Source organism: Mya arenaria, chromosome 4, assembly GCF_026914265.1.
Source record: "Mya arenaria isolate MELC-2E11 chromosome 4, ASM2691426v1".
Taxonomy (NCBI): Eukaryota; Metazoa; Mollusca; class Bivalvia; order Myida; family Myidae; genus Mya; species Mya arenaria.
This window is the reverse complement of record NC_069125.1, coordinates 24,174,002-24,193,716: the sequence shown is the minus strand read 5'-3', so window position 1 is coordinate 24,193,716 and position 19,715 is coordinate 24,174,002. Positions and strand designations below refer to the sequence as shown.

Sequence of the window (19,715 nt, the reverse complement as noted above, 5' to 3'; positions counted from 1 at the left end):
ATCTGAGGGTAAGCTTCGTGTTGTCAATTTAATTACAAGGAATTTGTATCGAGACATCTTTGGAAACTCTAGGTTCAGACGTATATGTTCAATTTCCTTAATAGCATTTTTCTTTTCTGTCCATACAATCTGTTTTCCAACTCAGAGATTTAATAACATAAAGTAGCTTTCTGTATTTCGTTGCCATGACAACCAGGTAAAACAAGGTCTGCTAGTCATATCTAATGTTTCCTAATAACAAAATATACGAGACATTAATTTCAAGTGAAGTTTAAAAGGCAGTCATGTCCCTGAATGGGAATTGTCTCTAGCAAAATGATTTTAATGTTCAAACTTCAATCCAATTGAAGCTTGTCATTCAGTTTAAATTTGAGATACACAACTAAGTCAGAACTTCCCATTTGAAAGTGAAATAACAGCAAGATTGCAATTAAGATACTTGACTTTATATCTTTTATGCAAAACCTGGCTGCATACACAAACCAATAGGGCCAAAACATGCCAAGATCTAAAGGCATACAATGTTTACTGTAGCTCTTTAGTTTATTTCAAGCATTTAAAGCAAGAGGTGAATACACAAATCCAAGGGCTAGAATGATTAGCCCTATTTACCATAACTGACCACCCCATATCTGGTCATAATGGTCAATTTATTTGTCCAGCTATCATGCGATGGCTGATTGACTTTCCATTTTCTAGCTGACCACAACATTCTTCAAGAAGCATTTATCTCTACAAAGGCCTGAAATCGGCAAATTGGAAGAGCTTTAGAGGCAATGGGGCTTCAATAATGTACGACCTATTGTGTGAGAGACATTTCCCTATATGACTGCCTTCTTGGAGAAAAAGGTGGCTATTGTTCATCGCCTGTCAGATGACAAGATTTCTTAGACTGATTTCTCTGTACATGTACTCATATTGCATTAGTACGCTACGATTATTCATCATGAGAAGATTTTTTTTCCAAACGACATGAACCTTTAATTGACTCAATCATACAGACAATATGGTGGAAAAACTTAGGTGGAAAAACTTAGAAGAGGTTAAACAGCAAAAATTTGTTTGCAAAAAAGGTCATAATCAGGTCATAATCAGAGTGTATCTGCCCCATTTTGAAAGAGAAGAGTCTTGGACAGCAACAGTGTTCTTGATCACAGTTCTGCTATTCTATTCCATCTTTCATATTTCAGATAAAATGCGAGGGTACAATTATTACGACAAGAATATCGATCTCCCGACCCTTGCAATCATGCCCTTATCTAAAAGGGTGTCTAACTATTCTGTCCCTTTTTTCAGATTCCCAGTAACATGCGTGGCTACAATTCCTTCAATGAGACTATCGACCTTCCACCCTTGGAAATCATGCCGCCAGTCTTGAAGGGTATTCGAGACAGCAATGGCATCCTCTACTACACCGTCACAGGTATGTGCATTTCTGGAATCAGTTGTTAAAAATATGAATAATAGAATCATGAAATATACCCTTTTCTTATAAAGTTATTATTTTGGGGGCAACAAAGGGCCGAACACTTTAACTGAAGTAGCAAATTTAATACTTTTAAAATTGGCCTGAAGTAGCAATACTTTTAAAATAGGCCATTTTTTAAAAAGCTTAAATTAGTGAACCAACCTGATACAGTTTTCTAGAAATAAGTTATTTCAAGGGTTTTACTTAAGACAAACTAATGGTTACATATTTGTATTTAGACTTTTTAAGACACTTATGATTGGAACAATTCATTACTGTAGCTTCTTATATGTTTCGACATCAAGTCCTCTCTACATTTTCCACATAACTAAACATGCATTGCAAATTTAGTTTGATAAATGTGAAATGCTCGGTCCTTCCAATAGAAGCAATATATAAGAACAATGTCGGGTCACATATAATACTTCCTTAGAGAGAACCCTACAATTATTTCATGCCCAAAGTCTATTACAGGAATTATTGTGAACTCCAAAATCATTTACTGGCTGGAAATCCTAGCCTCCTTCAATATACAGATAATTGCCATAGAGATTTCATACAAATACATGGAAACAATCAGTAAGCTATGTCATTCAAGACTTAAACATCTAGAAATTCTTACAAAACAATTTCAGTTAAAGTCTGTAAAAGATGGGGACAATTTTCACCAATTCTCAATCAATAAACGGCTTTTTTTCCTCTGACTCCCACCAAAAAACAGCAAAAACATTTTAAGTTAATGTTGGATTTAAGTCCCCACAGCAATTTTTAAGGTATTTTAAAACAACCAATTACGGGAGGTATTTTAATTGCCCGTAAATTCTGCAAACACACTCACCTAATTGAAACAGAGTGGTGTAAAGCTTCCAGCGACCATGAGAACACGAGGGTACTTCCTGTTCCCTAACGGGGCCAGTAACCGTGGCGATGTTGGCGACACGTGGCACTTTCCCAAATCTGCTGCTTTATAGCATCATTGAGACTCTCTCGTTAAATTTAATCAGGAAAAATGTCACTCGTGACATCTTTATTCAAGATTTTAATTCCTAATTTGCACCAGTGTGCCTCACAACAAAGGGATGAGGGATTTTTGTTCAATTCCGGGGTGTAAATGACAGGTTTCAGGGGTCAATATTAGGGGAAACGATTCAAATCTTAAAAAGGTGGCCAAACATCACATTGTCAGATTTTTTGTTAATTCCCTATAAAACTTCTGTAACCACTGATTTTTGTTATAGGAGTGTAGCAATTATCAGTATATAAATAACGATTATATTAATTGATTCAATAAAATTCCTCATTTATTACATCCCATCTGGCTCCATTGAGTTACAAAATTAAATCAAATCTAATAACTTCAATTCATAATTAGCAACCAAATTAAATAGCGAACATTTATTGTTCATCTGTCTAATCATAGAGGATCATAGTATTTTATTTTTATGTTTCCCAAAACTTTATTTTTCTTTTGAATATTAATGTTGAAGCATCTTTTTTGTAAATTGTAAGAGTTTTAACATTAGACATTATGTTGCGTTAAGACATAAGCATTTATGGCTAACTTCCAGCAGTAAGTTTATAATAAGTCTGATTGGCAATCTTACAGCTGAAGCCCCAATGTCCAGGCAGTGGCTAAGCAGGGGCTAATTAAAGCATGCTAATTATTGCCAATTAAATTGAGCTTTTTTTCCTGACATTTTCAGCTTATTTCAAGCACCCACGGCTCATCTGCAGTCCCGTGACGCCCAAGGGTGTGCTCCCAGGTCGGGGCCTGTACATCCAAATGGGTTATGACCCAGAGGACGACTTCTACCACATACCCCGTGATGCCACACAACTGTCCCCACTCTGGCGCAAGGGCAATTGCAGACCTCAGATGGGTAAGTTTAATTAATATTAAGATATAGTCAGATGACATAGAGTCAATTCTCAATGATTAAGAATGGGCATAGTGAGCGTAGCAAAAAAGCCCTTCTTAAACATTAAGATATTACTTCATGATTTAACTGACTTAAAAAACAATCTCATTGGCCGATACATTTTCAACACAAATTCTTACGCAGGGAGTGTGTATACATGAGTGGGAGTGTTTATCGGCGGACCTTTAATCACATGAAAAGTAGAAATGTTTAATGATTAAGTGTACTACTCAATAATTTCCTTATTTCATTAGCTGAAAATGTTGGTTGTATTCTAATTAATTTAAGCTGATTGTAGATTCTGAAGACACTAATAATCACTGTGAAACCCTGGTTAGAAACCAGTAGACTAGTACTGGCAGTATTTTTGAGAAAAAGAGAAGCTGTAGGCTCCTGATGACTTGATGGCTCAAAAGAGGACAACTCTTAACCGTAAACTCTTACAGACTGACTATTTAAGAACAACATCAATTAATTCTTCAATCTTTCCATTTCCTTTCAAAACATAATATTCCATAAGTTTATTATTCTCACTCAATCTTTTAAAGCGAATTCAGCAGTGTCCAATGGACTGCTTCGATACCAAGCATTGAAACAGCAAAAGGCTGATGATATTAGCCAATAATTTCAGGAACATGGAACAAAGTGGAAGCTTGGTTCAAGAAGTATTTAAGGATTTTCAGACACAGTGTCATGAAACGGCCAATGTTCAAAGAAGGGATAAAAATGCACCTAACAAAGTCATTATGACTTTCTGGCAGAGCGGTGCTTTAGTTTCTTTCTCCCCATTAATAAAAGCATTAAGGGCTGTCACGAACAATTACAGTAAAACAGCCTCATCAACAAAGAAAACCTCCTTCAACCTGCACCAGAAGCTTTGTCTTATCCAAATTACCCATTCAATCTCAATTTTATATCTTAAAACACTGCTTGACTCTTAATTGCCCATCGACAATAAAACTGATACAGGTAAATTATGGTCTCGGAGGAAACTTCAGGGTTTCCATCCACTTATCTTCCCTCGAAACTGAAACAATCTCCCCAGGAGCTGTCAAATTTGATTTGGAAACCAAAGCAACTAATCTGTTCCCCTACAGTTTGGTAAACACCATGTTATAAAGTAAAATAAGTTCAATCACCCATTCTAATAACCAGACATCACAGTTGATGTTGAATGGCTGTGTCCACTGTGAAAATACATAGAACACCCAAAATACAGATATAAAAATAACCCATTGGTAAGTTAATCAGATTCCAGAAAAACAACACGATTAATTTTATTATATTTTTTTAGTGACCCAGTCAGAGGCGTAGTAAATTTTGTGTTCATTTACATAATGAATTTGAGTAAGCGCCCGTATTTTGGCATTTTTGGGTAGGCCTTAACAAAAAATACATTTGGTTCAGGTTACCCGATCCTACCTACGAAATGTGCGCCTACCTTACCGTTTTTATAATCACTTGGAAAAATATTAATAATAATAATTATAAAATAATAATATTTATAATTATATTTTTAGCGTGTGTTTTAATATGTACTAGAAACCTTAAAAGCTTTACACTGAAGATTAATTTAACACCATTCTCCAATGATCACAATTACGTTCTTATATCAAGCCTAATAATAAAAAAAAAACTACCCACCCCCAGCTACTTTTTTGGGGAGGAGTTGGGGGAGGGGGATGGGCTACTGTCCTACAATAGAGGTTATTGTGAAGAAGTGTGTCAAAAAGATGAACAGATGAAATCTTTTGAGCAAGAGATCAAATGAACTAACTCATCTACTAACTCATGAGGAAAGGAATATGGTGACCAAATTTAAAGTAATAATTTGCGCAGAGTGAAACAAAACCTCAAAGATGAAGTAAAACAATGATTACAAATCAACAATTCTGTCTCTTAAGCCTGCATTCTTTTTGCAGACAGAATTTATAACTGGATAATAACAGGGCAGTGGTATTCTGGATTGACAGAATGACCAGTGGGACTCTCTAGATAATTACAGCCTTGAAAGCCAACCTGACCCAGGGCCATTGGTGACATTTATTATTTTGTTCCTTGGCCAGATACTTGAAGACTACATGATTACATTCTTGCTGTGACCTTCAAGTAGTATCAAGACTAAGTAAAGTCTTCCAAGTACATGTATAATAAGTCACTTGGGTTAAGGCCACTTTTGGCTGAAGATTGTTACCAAAGGTTGGTATTGGTTAAAAATTGTTACCCATGGTTGGTAATGGTCAAAGACTGGTGCCAGTGGTTGGCATTGGTAAATAATTGTGACCAATAGTTGGTATTGGTTAAAGATTGTATAGGTTCAAGATTATTACCAATGGTTGGTATAGGTTCAAGTTTGTTACCAATGGTTGGTATAGGTTCAAGTTTGTTACCAATAGTTGGTATAGGTTCAAGATTGTTACCAATGGTTGGTATAGGTTCAAGTTTGTTACCAATAGTTGGTATAGGTTCAAGTTTGTTACCAATGGTTGGTATAGGTTCAAGTTTGTTACCAATAGTTGGTATAGGTTCAAGTTTGTTACCAATGGTTGGTATAGGTTCAAGATTGTTACCAATGGTTGGTATAGGTTCAAGATTGTTACCAATGGTTGGTATAGGTTCAAGTTTGTTACCAATAGTTGGTATAGGTTCAAGATTGTTACCAATGGTTGGTATAGGTTCAAGTTTGTTACCAATAGTTGGTATAGGTTCAAGATTGTTACCAATGGTTGGTATAGGTTCAAGATTGTTACCAATGGTTGGTATAGGTTCAAGATTGTTACCAATGGTTGGTATAGGTTCAAGTTTGTTACCAATGGTTGGTATAGGGTTCAAGATTGTTATCAATGGTTGATATTGGTTAAAGATTGTTACCAATGGTTGGTATAGGGTTCAAGATTGTTATCAATGGTTGATACTGGTTAAAGATTGTTACTGATGGTTGGTATTGGTTAACCATTGTTACCAATGGTTGGTATAGGTTAAAGTTTGTTACCAATGTTTGACGATTGTTACCAATGGTTGGTATTGGTTAAAGAATGTTACCAATGGTTTATATTGGTTAAAGATTGTTACCCATGGTTTATATTGGTTAAAGATTGTTACCAATGGTTGGTATTGGTTAAAGAATGTTACCAATGGTTTATATTGGTTAAAGATTGTTACCCATGGTTTATATTGGTTAAAGATTGTTACCAATGGTTAGTATTGGCTAAAGATTGTTACCAATGGTTGGTATAGGGTTCAAGATTGTTATCAATGGTTGATACTGGTTAAAGATTGTTACTGATGGTTGGTATTGGTTAACCATTGTTACCAATGGTTGGTATAGGTTAAAGTTTGTTACCAATGTTTGAAGATTGTTACCAATGGTTGGTATTGGTTAAAGAATGTTACCAATGGCTTATATTGGTTAAAGATTGTTACCCATGGTTTATATTGGTTAAAGAATGTTACCAATGGTTGGTATTGGTTAAAGAATGTTACCAATGGTTTATATTGGCTAAAGATTGTTACCCATGGTTTATATTGGTTAAAGATTGTTACCAATGGTTAGTATTGGCTAAAGATTGTTACCAATGGTTGGTATTGGTTAAAGATTGTTACCAATAGTTTATATTGGTTAAAGATTGTTACCCATGCAAAAGACTAATAATTTAACCACTCAAATACAGGTAGATACACTTTTAACTAAATTGAGCAAAAAAACAAAATCAATCTTTATACCATAAAACCTTATTGTGCAAAGAAAAAACCTTCAAGAAGTAAAACAACCATTACAAACTGCCAACCTTTAGCCCACTTTTTGCAGACAGTTTACAACAAATTGGGTTGACAAAATGACCAGCGGGACACTAGATAATTACAGTGTTGAAAACTAACCTGACCCACAGCAATCGGTGACATTTGTTACTTTGTTTCTTCACTATTACATGATGATACATGAAGATAACATGAATAGTTTGGTCTTTACATGGAAAGATGAAAATTATAGTTAATGCGAATGTAGTCCTCCCTTTTGTTATACAGTATTACATGTATATATGTAGATACACAAAGGGAGTTTTAAAGTGTAAGTGTACTCTTGGCTCTAGGTAGCAGTAAGATGTATACAGAAATAAAAAATAAAAAATTAAACACAAACTCTAAAAATCATTCAACAGTTTTCATTTCAGGTTTTGGGTAAAAGATTGTTAAGACAGTAATATTCTGATATATAATTGCATCACTCATCTGGGATTTTAGCAGTTGTATTGGTAATGATAAGTGCTATGTGCCCATTTTTAGAAACCACGAGAAAGTGACATTGTAGACAAGGCTCAAACCAACCACCTCTTGTCTGACTTGCAAACTACTACTACATTCAATCTCTTTAATTCCACCACAAGCTGCACAAAAATACAAAAAGATATGTTAGGATAGTGGAAGAAAATAATAAAACAATGCAATATATGAACATTTCAACAAAAGAAAGGAAATTCATTTTTCACTGTATGATTATTGTATCTGTCAGCAAGTATTCAAATTTTGTTTCGGTAATTATTGGCATAAGAGTTATTTATTAAGGAAGACGATAGTACAGTGCAATTATGACAGACTGAATATCTCACAGCTTCTTTGTTTCGGCATCTCTCTAATACCAGCCTTGGCATCGCGTCTCTCTATGTCTTTTCTCATCTAAATGCTTCTCAAATATGCATTTTTTCTCTGTTGAATTTAATCCGGTTGGCATGGCGTGGAAATAGTTAGCATTTATTCTGCATTGCACCCATCACGCTTCAAATATGAATGAGAAATGATGAAAGAGCCATGCCCCCATCTGGAAACTCCTTCCATTATGCAATAAGTAAAAAAACATAGATAGGGCCGGTGGAAAAACAACAACAATCGCAGTGGGGGTAGGACATAAACTAGGCAAAAAATTACAGATTACAGATGGGGAGGGTAGAAAAATATATGATGGCAATCAAGATTTCGAGTTTGAATAGACTTGACAATTACATACAAAGCGTGCATTGTGTTTGTAAACATTGACATCCAATTATGCCGGTATCTGGGCATTCATTGCATTTTGTTTACACCGAAATGCGTGAATGTCTAATTGCACTACTGTTTCTCATCATGTTGGGTTTTTTACTGCGACTGCAGCCAAATTCCCAACAGGCAGAATATTTGGGTGGCTGGATATTTAGTGACAATTTTGTAGCATGGAGAATGCTAAAGTATAGTATATTATGACATAAATAAAGACAACAGACATAATTTTCAAACACACATTCAACACGAGATTTAGCTAAAGTAGATGTCAAAGATATAAGAAAACAAGTTCTAATCAGCATCAGCCAGAACTGCTAGCTGATATGCCGAATAACATACATTTTTCTGAATAGATTAAGAGGCATATTATTAAAGCAAAGGTCATGGGCCTTATAAGTTGACAATTATTACAGTCAAGGGGGCTTTGGGCCTTATTATTCAACAATTATTAAAGCCAAGGTCATTGGGCTAATAAGATGACACTTATTGAAGTCAAGGTCAAGGACCTTTTTAGTTCACAACTATAAAAGTCAAGGTCATGGGCTTTATAAGTCAACTAAATTATTAAAGCCAATGCTCTTATCAGTTCTCAATTATTGAAGCCAAGTTCCTAAATCGTAGTAAAGATGGCAATTGATAAGGTCAAGATCATGGGCCTTTTAAGTTAACTTAATTATTAAAGCCAATATCATGGTCCTTATCAGTTGTCAATTATTGAAGCCATGTTCCTAAGGCGTACAAGATTGCAATTAATAAGTTCAAGGTCATGGTCCTTATTAGTCAACAATTATTAAAGCTATGGACATGGGCCTTGCTAGTTGACAATTATTAAAGCCAAGGTCAAAGGCTTTACAAATTCACAAATATTAAGCCATGGTCAATTGGGCCTTACAAGTTGACATTTATTATGGCAAAGGTCATTGGCCTTATAAGTGAACTATTATTTAAGTCAAGGTTATGAACTTGGTTTCACATATGAACATTAAGCATGTTTACCAAGATTAATGTGAATAACTTTAATGTTTTCTTAGCAATGGCCCACATTCATTGTCAACAGCCACAGCAGCGATGACAAGAGAGCTATGATTATACATTTTTTTCTTCAAATAAAAACACAGATGTGCTTAAAAAATACTTTCTACAGTTACCACTGCTGAATCTTAAAACATTGAATTTTCAAATTTTCAAGTTCATGCCCTCAAAATATACATGTGTACTTCAAAAGTAATCATTTACAGAGCCCACACCTGATATGATTCACAACTGCCCATTTTAATATTAACCAGGCCACAGCGCAAATTTTCTGGCCAATCTTGTAGCATTAAAATGTAATTACTCCCCCTTTGATCCTTGATACCCTTCAAAAATGCAGAGGAGGGTAACTATAACAAACTGTCTCTTAAATTGTCTTTGACAGTAGCGGTTATATATCTTTGAAATACTAATGGATATACATTAATGGAGCTATCTGATGAAAATGAACATGTATTTGTCTTTAAAATTTGATCAGTTCATTTGCCTTAATCGTAAGAGCAAAATTTTTATATAGGAAATGTAGTGATTTCAAAGGGAAATATTCCAGGGATTTTTCTTAATATTTGATCTCCCTTATAATTATTGTTCTTTGAAAGTGCAGACATCTTTTTAATATAATTTCTACTTTCAATCTCATAATTATTATTGTCATATGATAGGACACTAATAAATGAGAAAAAATAATATTATACTGATTAGTATTACTTTTGCTCTTTCTGATATCTTTAATAAAGGATATTTCATGACAATTGAGAGTTCCAGAAAGTTCTAGGTAATGGTGAGAACATATTAGGTAAAATCTTAATGATTAAGAAGGAGTAGAAAGAGCGAAGTAAGCATTTGAGCACTACAGTATTTAGTTATGAAGATTTTACCTAATATTTGTTCTAAAAGCCATAGATTGTAACTTGTTTTCTCCAAGTAGGGAATCAAATTATGACATCTTTTTTGGTATGTTGTAAATTTACAAGTGTATGTAACTGATTAAAAGTTGATCTTTTTTAAGGCTATATTAGGCGATTTCATTGGGTGGAAATGCATGATATATTCTGATTAACTTATAGACTCACTAAGATCAGTTTTTCTCTCACCTTTCCAGGTGTTATGAAAATGAATTATCTATGAGAAGAAAAGAAAGTGAATAAGATATATGGAAAAACTTCCCTAGATGTTTGAAACTAAATATTTTAACTTACTTTTGAATATAACAGTGACATCTTGAAGCAGCTAGACATTTATTTATCTATATATATTTATATAAATATAGCAAACATGCTTTGACAGGATAAGTGATGTATTTTGAATACACTGCCTATACACAACAATAAAAATATCAAGATAATCTGTACCATACTCCATTATAAAAGGCCTTCATTTGACCTTATCCCACCCACATATTGAGGGCTGGGTACGTAGGTGTTTCTATTGTTGTTATTTACTTCCTTAATTCCATAATGAAATAAGGATAAAAAAATTGACCAACAGAATAAGAGCTCAAACATGTTTCAAGTCAGGGTATTTGTGTAAGCTGGTCGACTAATGCCAAACAAAATTAAAACTGCTTTTACATGAGAATTTTCTATTAAGGGATCCACATTTACTTGAGTAAAACAGTACCTTAAAATGCTTATCTATGTGACTCATGTTTTTATTGATAGCAGAAATTTGTACTCGCTGTAATCATGGTAATTATTCCATAACAATGTAACATAAGCAGACCATGTCAGACTTCGGTTTACCGACTTGGAACCAGCTCCCAAAAGAATTGTAATAACATTTACAGATCTATACAAGCCGGAACCAGCTGTGAACAAAAAATGGAACAAAAAAGTTACCATTCATAAACGCTATCATTTTTACATTCACATGGTCAAATCATAGTTTTTGGTACATCTGCTGTGGAAAATTTAGCACATTTAATAACCACATAATGACACAGCATACAATACGGTAAGCATACATTTTGAAACAGTTTCATTCGAAATTCATTTATCTAGTAAAACTGTCAACAATTTAAACAATTGCTAGAAAAATGTACCATGTAATGATAAAACCAATCATCGGAGAGGAAAACCAGAGACAAAATGTTGGTGAAAGCAATATAAAAGATACAAACTGTTTACACTAAGTCTGAGAGAATTTCAGAGGTTTTTTCTCCACTATAATGCCTGTGAGCAGAGGCCGCTACCAGCTGAGATTTTGTGCGCAGGGGATTATAACTCAATTATACATTATGTAAAATGCTATGAGAGAGGGCCAAAGAATTCGGCATCAAACAAATTACATATAAACTGCATTTTTTCTGCAGTTAAACTTGGTTATCTGAAACTGTTATGTCATTCTTTCAATTATGGCAATATATCCCTGTATTAAAGGATCAGACATTTATAATGAAATTATCTTGTTTGAATAACCTTATGCTAGTTTTTCCCTAACTAATGTTTGGATTTACATGAGTCTTTCCCATTATAGTTCAATTTAGTTATATTTTAATGCAGAACCCAGGAAATGTGACTGGTGGAAATCCATTAGATTTTAATGCGTCTGTTGAATGCATATATAATGCTAATGATATATTCCATTAAAACATAACAAAAGCCTGTCGAAATGAAAATATAAATATTTCAGGCGAAAACCGCAATTTCCAACACTATAGCTTGTCTTAAAAACTTACATTTTAAACATTTGAAAAATAACATAAAAAAAATGATATAATTAGAGAATAATTCTTCAAACATAATTTGAGTAAAAAATAATGCTGATTAGCATTCATGCAATACTTGTTCATGAAGAATTTATAGTATTTTGATGTGCAATCATGCTGCATAATCATTTTATTCAGAGCTTCTGTATATTATTAAGTGCTACCATATATTATAAGGATATAACTCCCACAAAATTTCCAACATTGATTCGTTGCATGTAGAAAAATGTCCACTATTTTTGAGAAAACTTTCAACAGCTTGGCACTACATACAAATTTATCATGAAATTCTGTTATATTCTGTTATACACTATATGGATTAAGTGAAATGTAATGACAGCTTATGTTTATGTAAATTCTTCAACGTTTATTTTCCAGGTACCTTATACTTCATGAACATGTCAAACCAACTACCGTGCGAGAAAATCTACCCTTTATTCCTGCTCTACGACATGGAAGGGAATCTTGGGGCATTCGGCTGGGTTTTCCAGGGACGACCAAACAATTTCTTCTCCGACGATGGCATGGGATGGTTTCACCTTACCCCTCCCACATATCCTGTAAGTGATCTTGACACGTACTCTACGACATTATAGAATAATAAAAAAATATGAATAATTGCTCAAAATAAACTAATCATGTCTAGAATCAATGAAAGTTTGTTTTTTATCCAATATAATACAACCACGTATATATTAAACAGACTTTAGCTGTGGTGACTCATTGTTCATTCGGGTTTGGTTCAAATGTCTGTAAATATATTGTAATAATTTTGTAAAAATTACACATCTCACCTTAGAAATAACAGTTACTTACTTAAACTAAATTACATACAAGTACTCATTTTTTAAACCTCTTATTTAGAGGTAAATGATAGTCTAAGTATGCAAAACTATTTGTTTCTAAATTTTGTCTTAGAAAGATATGTGTAGCTTTAAACAGAAATCAACTTATCTTTGTAATGTTTGTAAGTCTTCACTAAATTATGAAGCAGCAGACTGTCACTGATTATTAACATCTAGCAAGTACAAAGATTGCCGTTTAATATTTCCAGTTCTTGTATGATCCTGCCATGTTGCCGGCTTGCATGTTCAATGAGAATTTCCAAGTGTTCGGGATTCACGTGTACCTCCAAGAGCCCAACAAACTTCTGTGCGAGCCCATAGCGCATGTGAAACAGAAGCCCACTACACAACGACTCACACCGCCCACAAGACAGCCTCCAAAACAGACTTACATCACTTCAATAACGCACGACAGAAAAAGACAAAATTCAGAAAATTACGCCATAGAGGCTTTGGATACCTTACCCATGTCTCGTGCATCAAAATTTTACAATGAATTCTCAATATCAGTGACATTGGTTCTTGTGTTGTTACGTGCTTTGTTTTTACAAAATGGTGTCTTTCAAAGATAGGACGAGAATATAGTTGAATGTAACCTTGTTTTCCATGAGAACTTTGCAGAATGTTTCCACATTTCTAAAGTCGATGCACGAGAAATTTGTGCCATATCCAAAGGTTGCCATATTCAGTGCATATTACCCGCTCTCCTGCAGGGAATACCATTGAAACTAGAAATCAAAGATTCTGTCAGAAGGGTGACAGACAGCCTCAAAATTTAGGACTCTTTTCTTTTATGAATTGAATTAAGTATACATTTAAGTCATTATACTGTAGGAGAAAATTTTAAGCAAACATGCCCACCACCATATGAATCAAGACTATATAAAAATTATTTGGCATTTGTAAATGCTTCATATCGAGCATTCAGTGTAACACCAACATAACTCTGTAAAGAGTTAGAAGGAGTTACCTCTGTGTTGCAATTAACCCTAAATATACTTTGATGGTTCCTAATAAAAAATTAGGCGTAGGAACTTGCTGAACTAAAGGGGCAAAATTATACCGGTAATCTATAAACAAAGGTGGGGTAAGGAAACAATGTGTGATTCATCAGACAGGAAAAGAATCAAAAATGTTTTTCACTATATCTGCATCACTTCACCTTGTTTACAAAATATGTCAGAAACATACAAGTGGATAAAAGTGAAATCAGAGAATCGATGCTTTGTTGACTTGCTGTAACAATCCTTTGATGAAGTACACATGATTGTTACCAAGTTCTAGAGATGTTGTGTTTATGTAATACCTCTGTCCCATACATGTAGCTTTTCATGTCCTGTAAAACGATACATGTACACACAGACCCTATTCTGGCACATGCTCATAGTGTATACATGTATACTGTCACTTGCCCGTGCTTAGAATATCAAACTATAATAAATCACATAATTTAATAATCATAATTGTTACTAGTGTTAAATCGTCATCATCATCATCATCATCATCATCATCATCATCATCATCATCATCATCATCATCAACATCATCATGTAATAAATCAATCAATCAATTGTCTTTATAATAATTGCAATCATTATCATTCCCTTCATCTTTACCAATCAATCATCATTTTAAGAGTACAGTATGAGGTTTGGACAGAGCATGAAATTAAACACTTATAGAATATTGCTAATACATGTAAAGAGTAATGTTTTATTCCATCCTTTATCTAGCTTTGTGTTCTTTTTCTTGAAATACTACTTATCTAAAGAAATTGTGCCTTCGGTTTGTTCATTTTGACAATTGATCATACTCGCCCGCTTTTCCAAAACCTACATGACTTATAATAAATAAATATCCTGTTCATAAGAAATGCATTTTCATAAGCTTATGTCATAGGCAAGTGTGTTATAATCTGGAAAATATTTTCCTTTAAACTCGCTGGTCAAAAACATTACTTTAGTATGAATGGTTTGAAAGATTTGTGAATGATCATAATGATTGTGGACAAATGTGATTTAAAAATCATTAATTGTATGAATGCTGCTAAGAGTTATCACAATAAATTTGCACTGTTCATTTTGTGGTGATCATATATAGTAAAACACTTTGTGATATGGATTTTGTGCTACACTTTACAAATAAAAATATTTATGTAAATACAATGTGTTTTCAAAACAATGGTCTTTGTTCTTTATTCCCTAATATTTTCCAAGTACTATAAGGGACACAAATAGTTTGTAACCAATCAGAATTATACAAGAGTTACTACCCTTGATGGAAACAAATATAAGCTGAATTTTAGCTTCAGTTGTTTCAAATTTAACATTTGTTTTTATATTACCTGGACTTGTATTTAATTATACACTTCAGTTATGAACACATATATGATCTAGTTGATGTCTTTGCAGCATCCCTATTGAATATTAACCTATTTAAAATATCCAAAGAATTGGACATTCAAGAATGGTACATTAAAGAATGAGCAGTCTACAAATTACACAACATATGAATTTGGATCAGTCTTAAGGCCACACCAAATTGATATTTGTTCCGCAGATTTACCGCTCCTATTTTTTTGAAAATGTACAAAAAAAAATAATAATTTGTGCGCCCGCACCTCCATTTTGATCGCCAAGCAGATTTTTTTCAGGTAATAATTTATTAAAAGGTTAAAAATAATCAAGTACAATTTTCCTACGCTAGTTTTCGTGATTTTGTAAAGGGAAGTTACCGATGCGTAGTGTTTTTATACTGTATATCGGTTTAGCATGGGTTTCAATAAATTCAATCAAAATGGCGGCTTCCGGTATAAACAATGTGGCTTGAAGTTTGGAAATTAAATCTTATTTTTGACAATAAATATGTTTTGAGCATGCTTGAAGTCATTGTTGATCGTCTCATGCACTAAAGGATCATTAATTAAAGCAATCATTATGCAATAAAGCATGTGTATCTGAGACTGGTAGCGATTATATTGCGTAATTAGTGACTCGTTTTGAATGGATATCGGAATGATCAACTTAGTACTATTTTATTCAAGTCATAATACAGGGGACCAAAATTTTACCTCGTTACGACGATGCTGAAGATGACAGGTCAACTTAACTGGAACATGAGTCATTGTTTGGTCCAAATTGGTATCAAGCTCATTTTTGATCAAATTCTGACAAAACAACAGTTTTGAACAAATATCTTTTCACAAATAGCGATATAAACAATGGTCTGGATATACCTTAACATAATAAGCCTAAGTTTATCACCTTATATTTTGTTTTTATTTGCAGCATAATCCGGGATTGTAATGCACTTGTCAATTGTAACCACTGCCCCGCCCAACCCTTGCACTCGTTCTAGGGGTATACCGGGGACAGCAGAGGCAAGGGGCTGTGCTTTTACCTTTCAGGTGGCCCTGCAGTGCCTAGTGAATGTGGTTTTGTCTTCATATTGAAAATAGTCGGGAATGGGCCTCACATAGGTATCCGGGGTTGCGGGGCCATTTGGCAGGGATTTTACCAGCAGTGTGTCCCTGCAGGTCGGGTATTTTACCCGGGTTTTGAGAGACTGGAAGTCAAAGTCCCCGCTGTTCCGGACTTAGGGGGGGGGGGAGCATATACAATTAGCTGGTGCATAAAAACATCTAAATAACCAAAAAAAGTACTCGTCATATTAAAGTATGTTTTAATTATATAAGAAATTAGATTTATCCATATAATGTTTGTACTAAACATGGATGAATAAATAGTATGTATTCCGACATTTTCCCAATGTCCATTAGAGGTTCAGTTCAAGATGGCATTAAAATGGTTTTATGGGCAATTCTTTTGAACAATCTTTCTTATTTATATTGAATATAAGGAAAAATATATTTTTCGCACTTCGCTCGCTTCGGTTTTTATGGAAACTGACAAAAAAAAGTTTGTTTTTTTCGCTCGCTCGCTCCAATTTTTTTGGGCAAAAATCCGGGGAACTAAACATTAATTTGGTGTGGCCTAACATCATTTTAAAAGAAATTAATGACTTGTTTTTGTCTTTTCAATGCAGATAAGAAACATGTGAAACATTTTATCAAAGTCAGTGAAGTCACTTACCAAACTTAATATTTCAGCATACATACTCGAGGTATATGTTAAAATCATATTGTAAATGGTGGTTATTTGAGTAAATCTAGTCTGCACAAAATTGTTTATGTTAGAGGAATAAAGGTTATAACCAAATATGTAGGCAAGAAGGAAACTTCTGAATCTTGTTTTCTTTGTCAGGAGCACTTACCATTTGAAAAAACATTGACAATTCAAGGGCTATTACTCTCGAGTGCCTAGCGATCTGATTGGTAAATGAACATTAGTTGAAATATTATGCCAATAAGACTTGGTGCAAAGTTTCCTTAAAATTTGAGAGCAGCCATGAAAGTGTGACACTGCAATTGACAACGATGCTGACAAACAATCCCGAGTGTCTGCCCCTGCGACACAAAAAAACAAGAACTCAGGCCTGTGCATATTGATTATTACACATGTTCTCACCTAAATTCGTAGATAAAAAGCCAACAAATACTCAGTCATATGAGCAATGTCAAGCTGTTTTTTCCAGAACTTTTAAATCTGTACTCACCATTTTAAACTGACCTCAACCCAGATGCTTTATTCATGGTTTAAATAAAATAAATTCATTATTGCAATCTTTAGGACCTTTGCTATTGCCAATATAAGACATATAACTATGCTTTTATAAAGATTCAAAGCCTTGTTCCATTTTTATTATCTTTACTATTTTCTGCCTGTACCCAATTCTTAAAGTGACCTGCCCATTCAACCAACCTGAATAAATTTCTTACTAGGCCTGTAGCAAATTCACTGGTCAAGGGCTTTGGGAAAGTGAGTTATCTTGAAGGCTGTTAATTAAGAGACCATAATGTGGAATGACACAAAACAAAACATTAGTCTTTTTTGTCTTCCATATCAAAGATGCCAATATCCCTGTGTTTTTCAAAATCATCGGCCATAACTCCGCAGTCCAGAAATAAGGCACATTCTACAAATATTTGTATTTTCATTGGGAACAAATGTACAAAGCTCCATGACGTCAATACTTTGTTATTTCAAATCATGCCACTATAAAAGGTTTAGCATGATAACAATGCCACCATTTCAACACCAGGGCTACGATATTACTTCCATTTTGTTCTTAAAATAACAGGCAAGTTAAAACCTTCTTTAACCAGCAACATTCTCATGAAAGAAGCCCCACCTTTTGTCTTGTGAGGCTGTTGTACAGCTTCAGCTTGGCTGGTTCTTGAGCCGGCACTGGTGCCTTCCACGCTGGCTGGCTCCGTTTGGTCTTCCCTGAAATGGGACATAGACTATAAGGATGGCAACAATATAATGTACTGGTAAGAATATTTGTTAAGTATAAGTAGATTATTATTATCATCAACAAGTCCAAATTATAACTTGGCTTATGACAATGAATAAGATAGACCAGCTTACGAGACATTTTACCAGTGCAGGGCTTGTACTATTTCAGCCAGTCGGAGTCAAGGGGGAGGTCGCGCAGTAAATAATGATGAATTGAAGGGCCTTTAAACCACCTTTTCTATAAAATAATTCACCAGTTACACATTTTGTGGTTGATTTTAAGAGGGATTCTTTTTCCAAATTGCTGCACAATGTGACTATTTGTATGCCAGAAGCATTGACAACAGCTATCTACCATAAATATGTATTACAGTTGCTAAAATTGCAGTCAATAAGCCAATGTTATTTAATCATGTAGTCATACACAATAAAAAAACAACAGCAGTGAAATAAAGGTGATACTGATTATCCTAGTCAGCCTATCATTCATATAATGTCAATGGTAGAGACATTTGCTGAAGAGACAATTGAGTTGAAGGAACATAGCTGATGCGGATTTTAGCAAGAAAACAGGCTACATACTCGGCGGAAATCCATGGTTTACTTGTAAAACCCTAAGAGTTACCAAGGAAAGTGAAAGTAGACTGTAGCTGATGCGTAGACCTTTGCTTAAGTGACAGTTGAATTTGAAGAGTGGGATACAAGGAGATTCGAGAGCTACACCAGGGTTCTTTTCCAACAGTGCTCTTGAGTTCTCTAATGTAGCCATTGTAAAGCATGGATACATCCGAGTAAATTTCCTGTATTTAAACACTGTATTCAAATTTCCTAGTACTATCATCCAATGCCAAGCACCCATGCCATTTAAAAGTTTATGATGCCGTGGTGCATTGAACTGCTTTCCTCGCGCACCAAAGCAGAATTCTTTTACCACAATCCTGTAGAGGAGTAATGTATTGTTGATAATATTAATTTCAAGTGTGACAATATGATTAATAAGTTTAATTTATGTGCTGTTAAAAGACCAAACAATACGTATCACTTCACCTAGTCCATATAAACAGCCGCTTCAGAGTCTTTGACGTTTTTTTATTTGGCGACTCTACGCGTCCATATCCCACTTGTTGTTTTCCTAGCCAAGAATGACAGATCCCAGCGATAAGTATATTGAGCGGAAAGATAATGGGCACCTGCTAGATGGTTTTAAAATTGCAATGCTTAATTGACAGAATTCGATCTAAATTAAACTAATTATTTGTGTTTCATTAGTGTAATAAGTAAAAAGGTTTTGGCTAAAATAATTAAAGTGTAACTTTTGTGTTTTAATTTAACAGTGAAGGGTTAAGTATTGTG

The 19,715-nt window shown here is 34.2% G+C and overlaps 2 protein-coding genes across 3 annotated transcripts in view; one reads left to right on the top strand and one right to left on the bottom strand.

Annotated features, from left to right (window-relative positions):
- LOC128230514 (uncharacterized) overlaps positions 1–15,176 on the top strand; it is a 66,885-nt gene extending 51,709 nt beyond the window's left edge. Inside the window, exons 4-7 of the mRNA XM_052942839.1 lie at positions 1,297–1,423; positions 3,172–3,348; positions 12,539–12,720; positions 13,215–15,176. Coding sequence (XP_052798799.1) covers positions 1,297–1,423; positions 3,172–3,348; positions 12,539–12,720; positions 13,215–13,577 — 849 coding nt within the window. The 3' untranslated portion in view covers positions 13,578–15,176. The remainder of the gene's footprint in view (positions 1–1,296; positions 1,424–3,171; positions 3,349–12,538; positions 12,721–13,214) is intronic.
- LOC128230513 (cysteine--tRNA ligase, cytoplasmic-like) overlaps positions 1–19,715 on the bottom strand; it is a 102,991-nt gene that overhangs the window by 82,249 nt on the left and 1,027 nt on the right. For both annotated transcript variants that reach the window (XR_008260243.1, XM_052942838.1), the window contains exon 2: positions 18,256–18,350. Coding sequence is in view for 1 of the 2 variants with exons in the window: in XM_052942838.1 (XP_052798798.1) it covers positions 18,256–18,350 (95 nt within the window). In the remaining variant the exon portion in view is untranslated. The remainder of the gene's footprint in view (positions 1–18,255; positions 18,351–19,715) is intronic.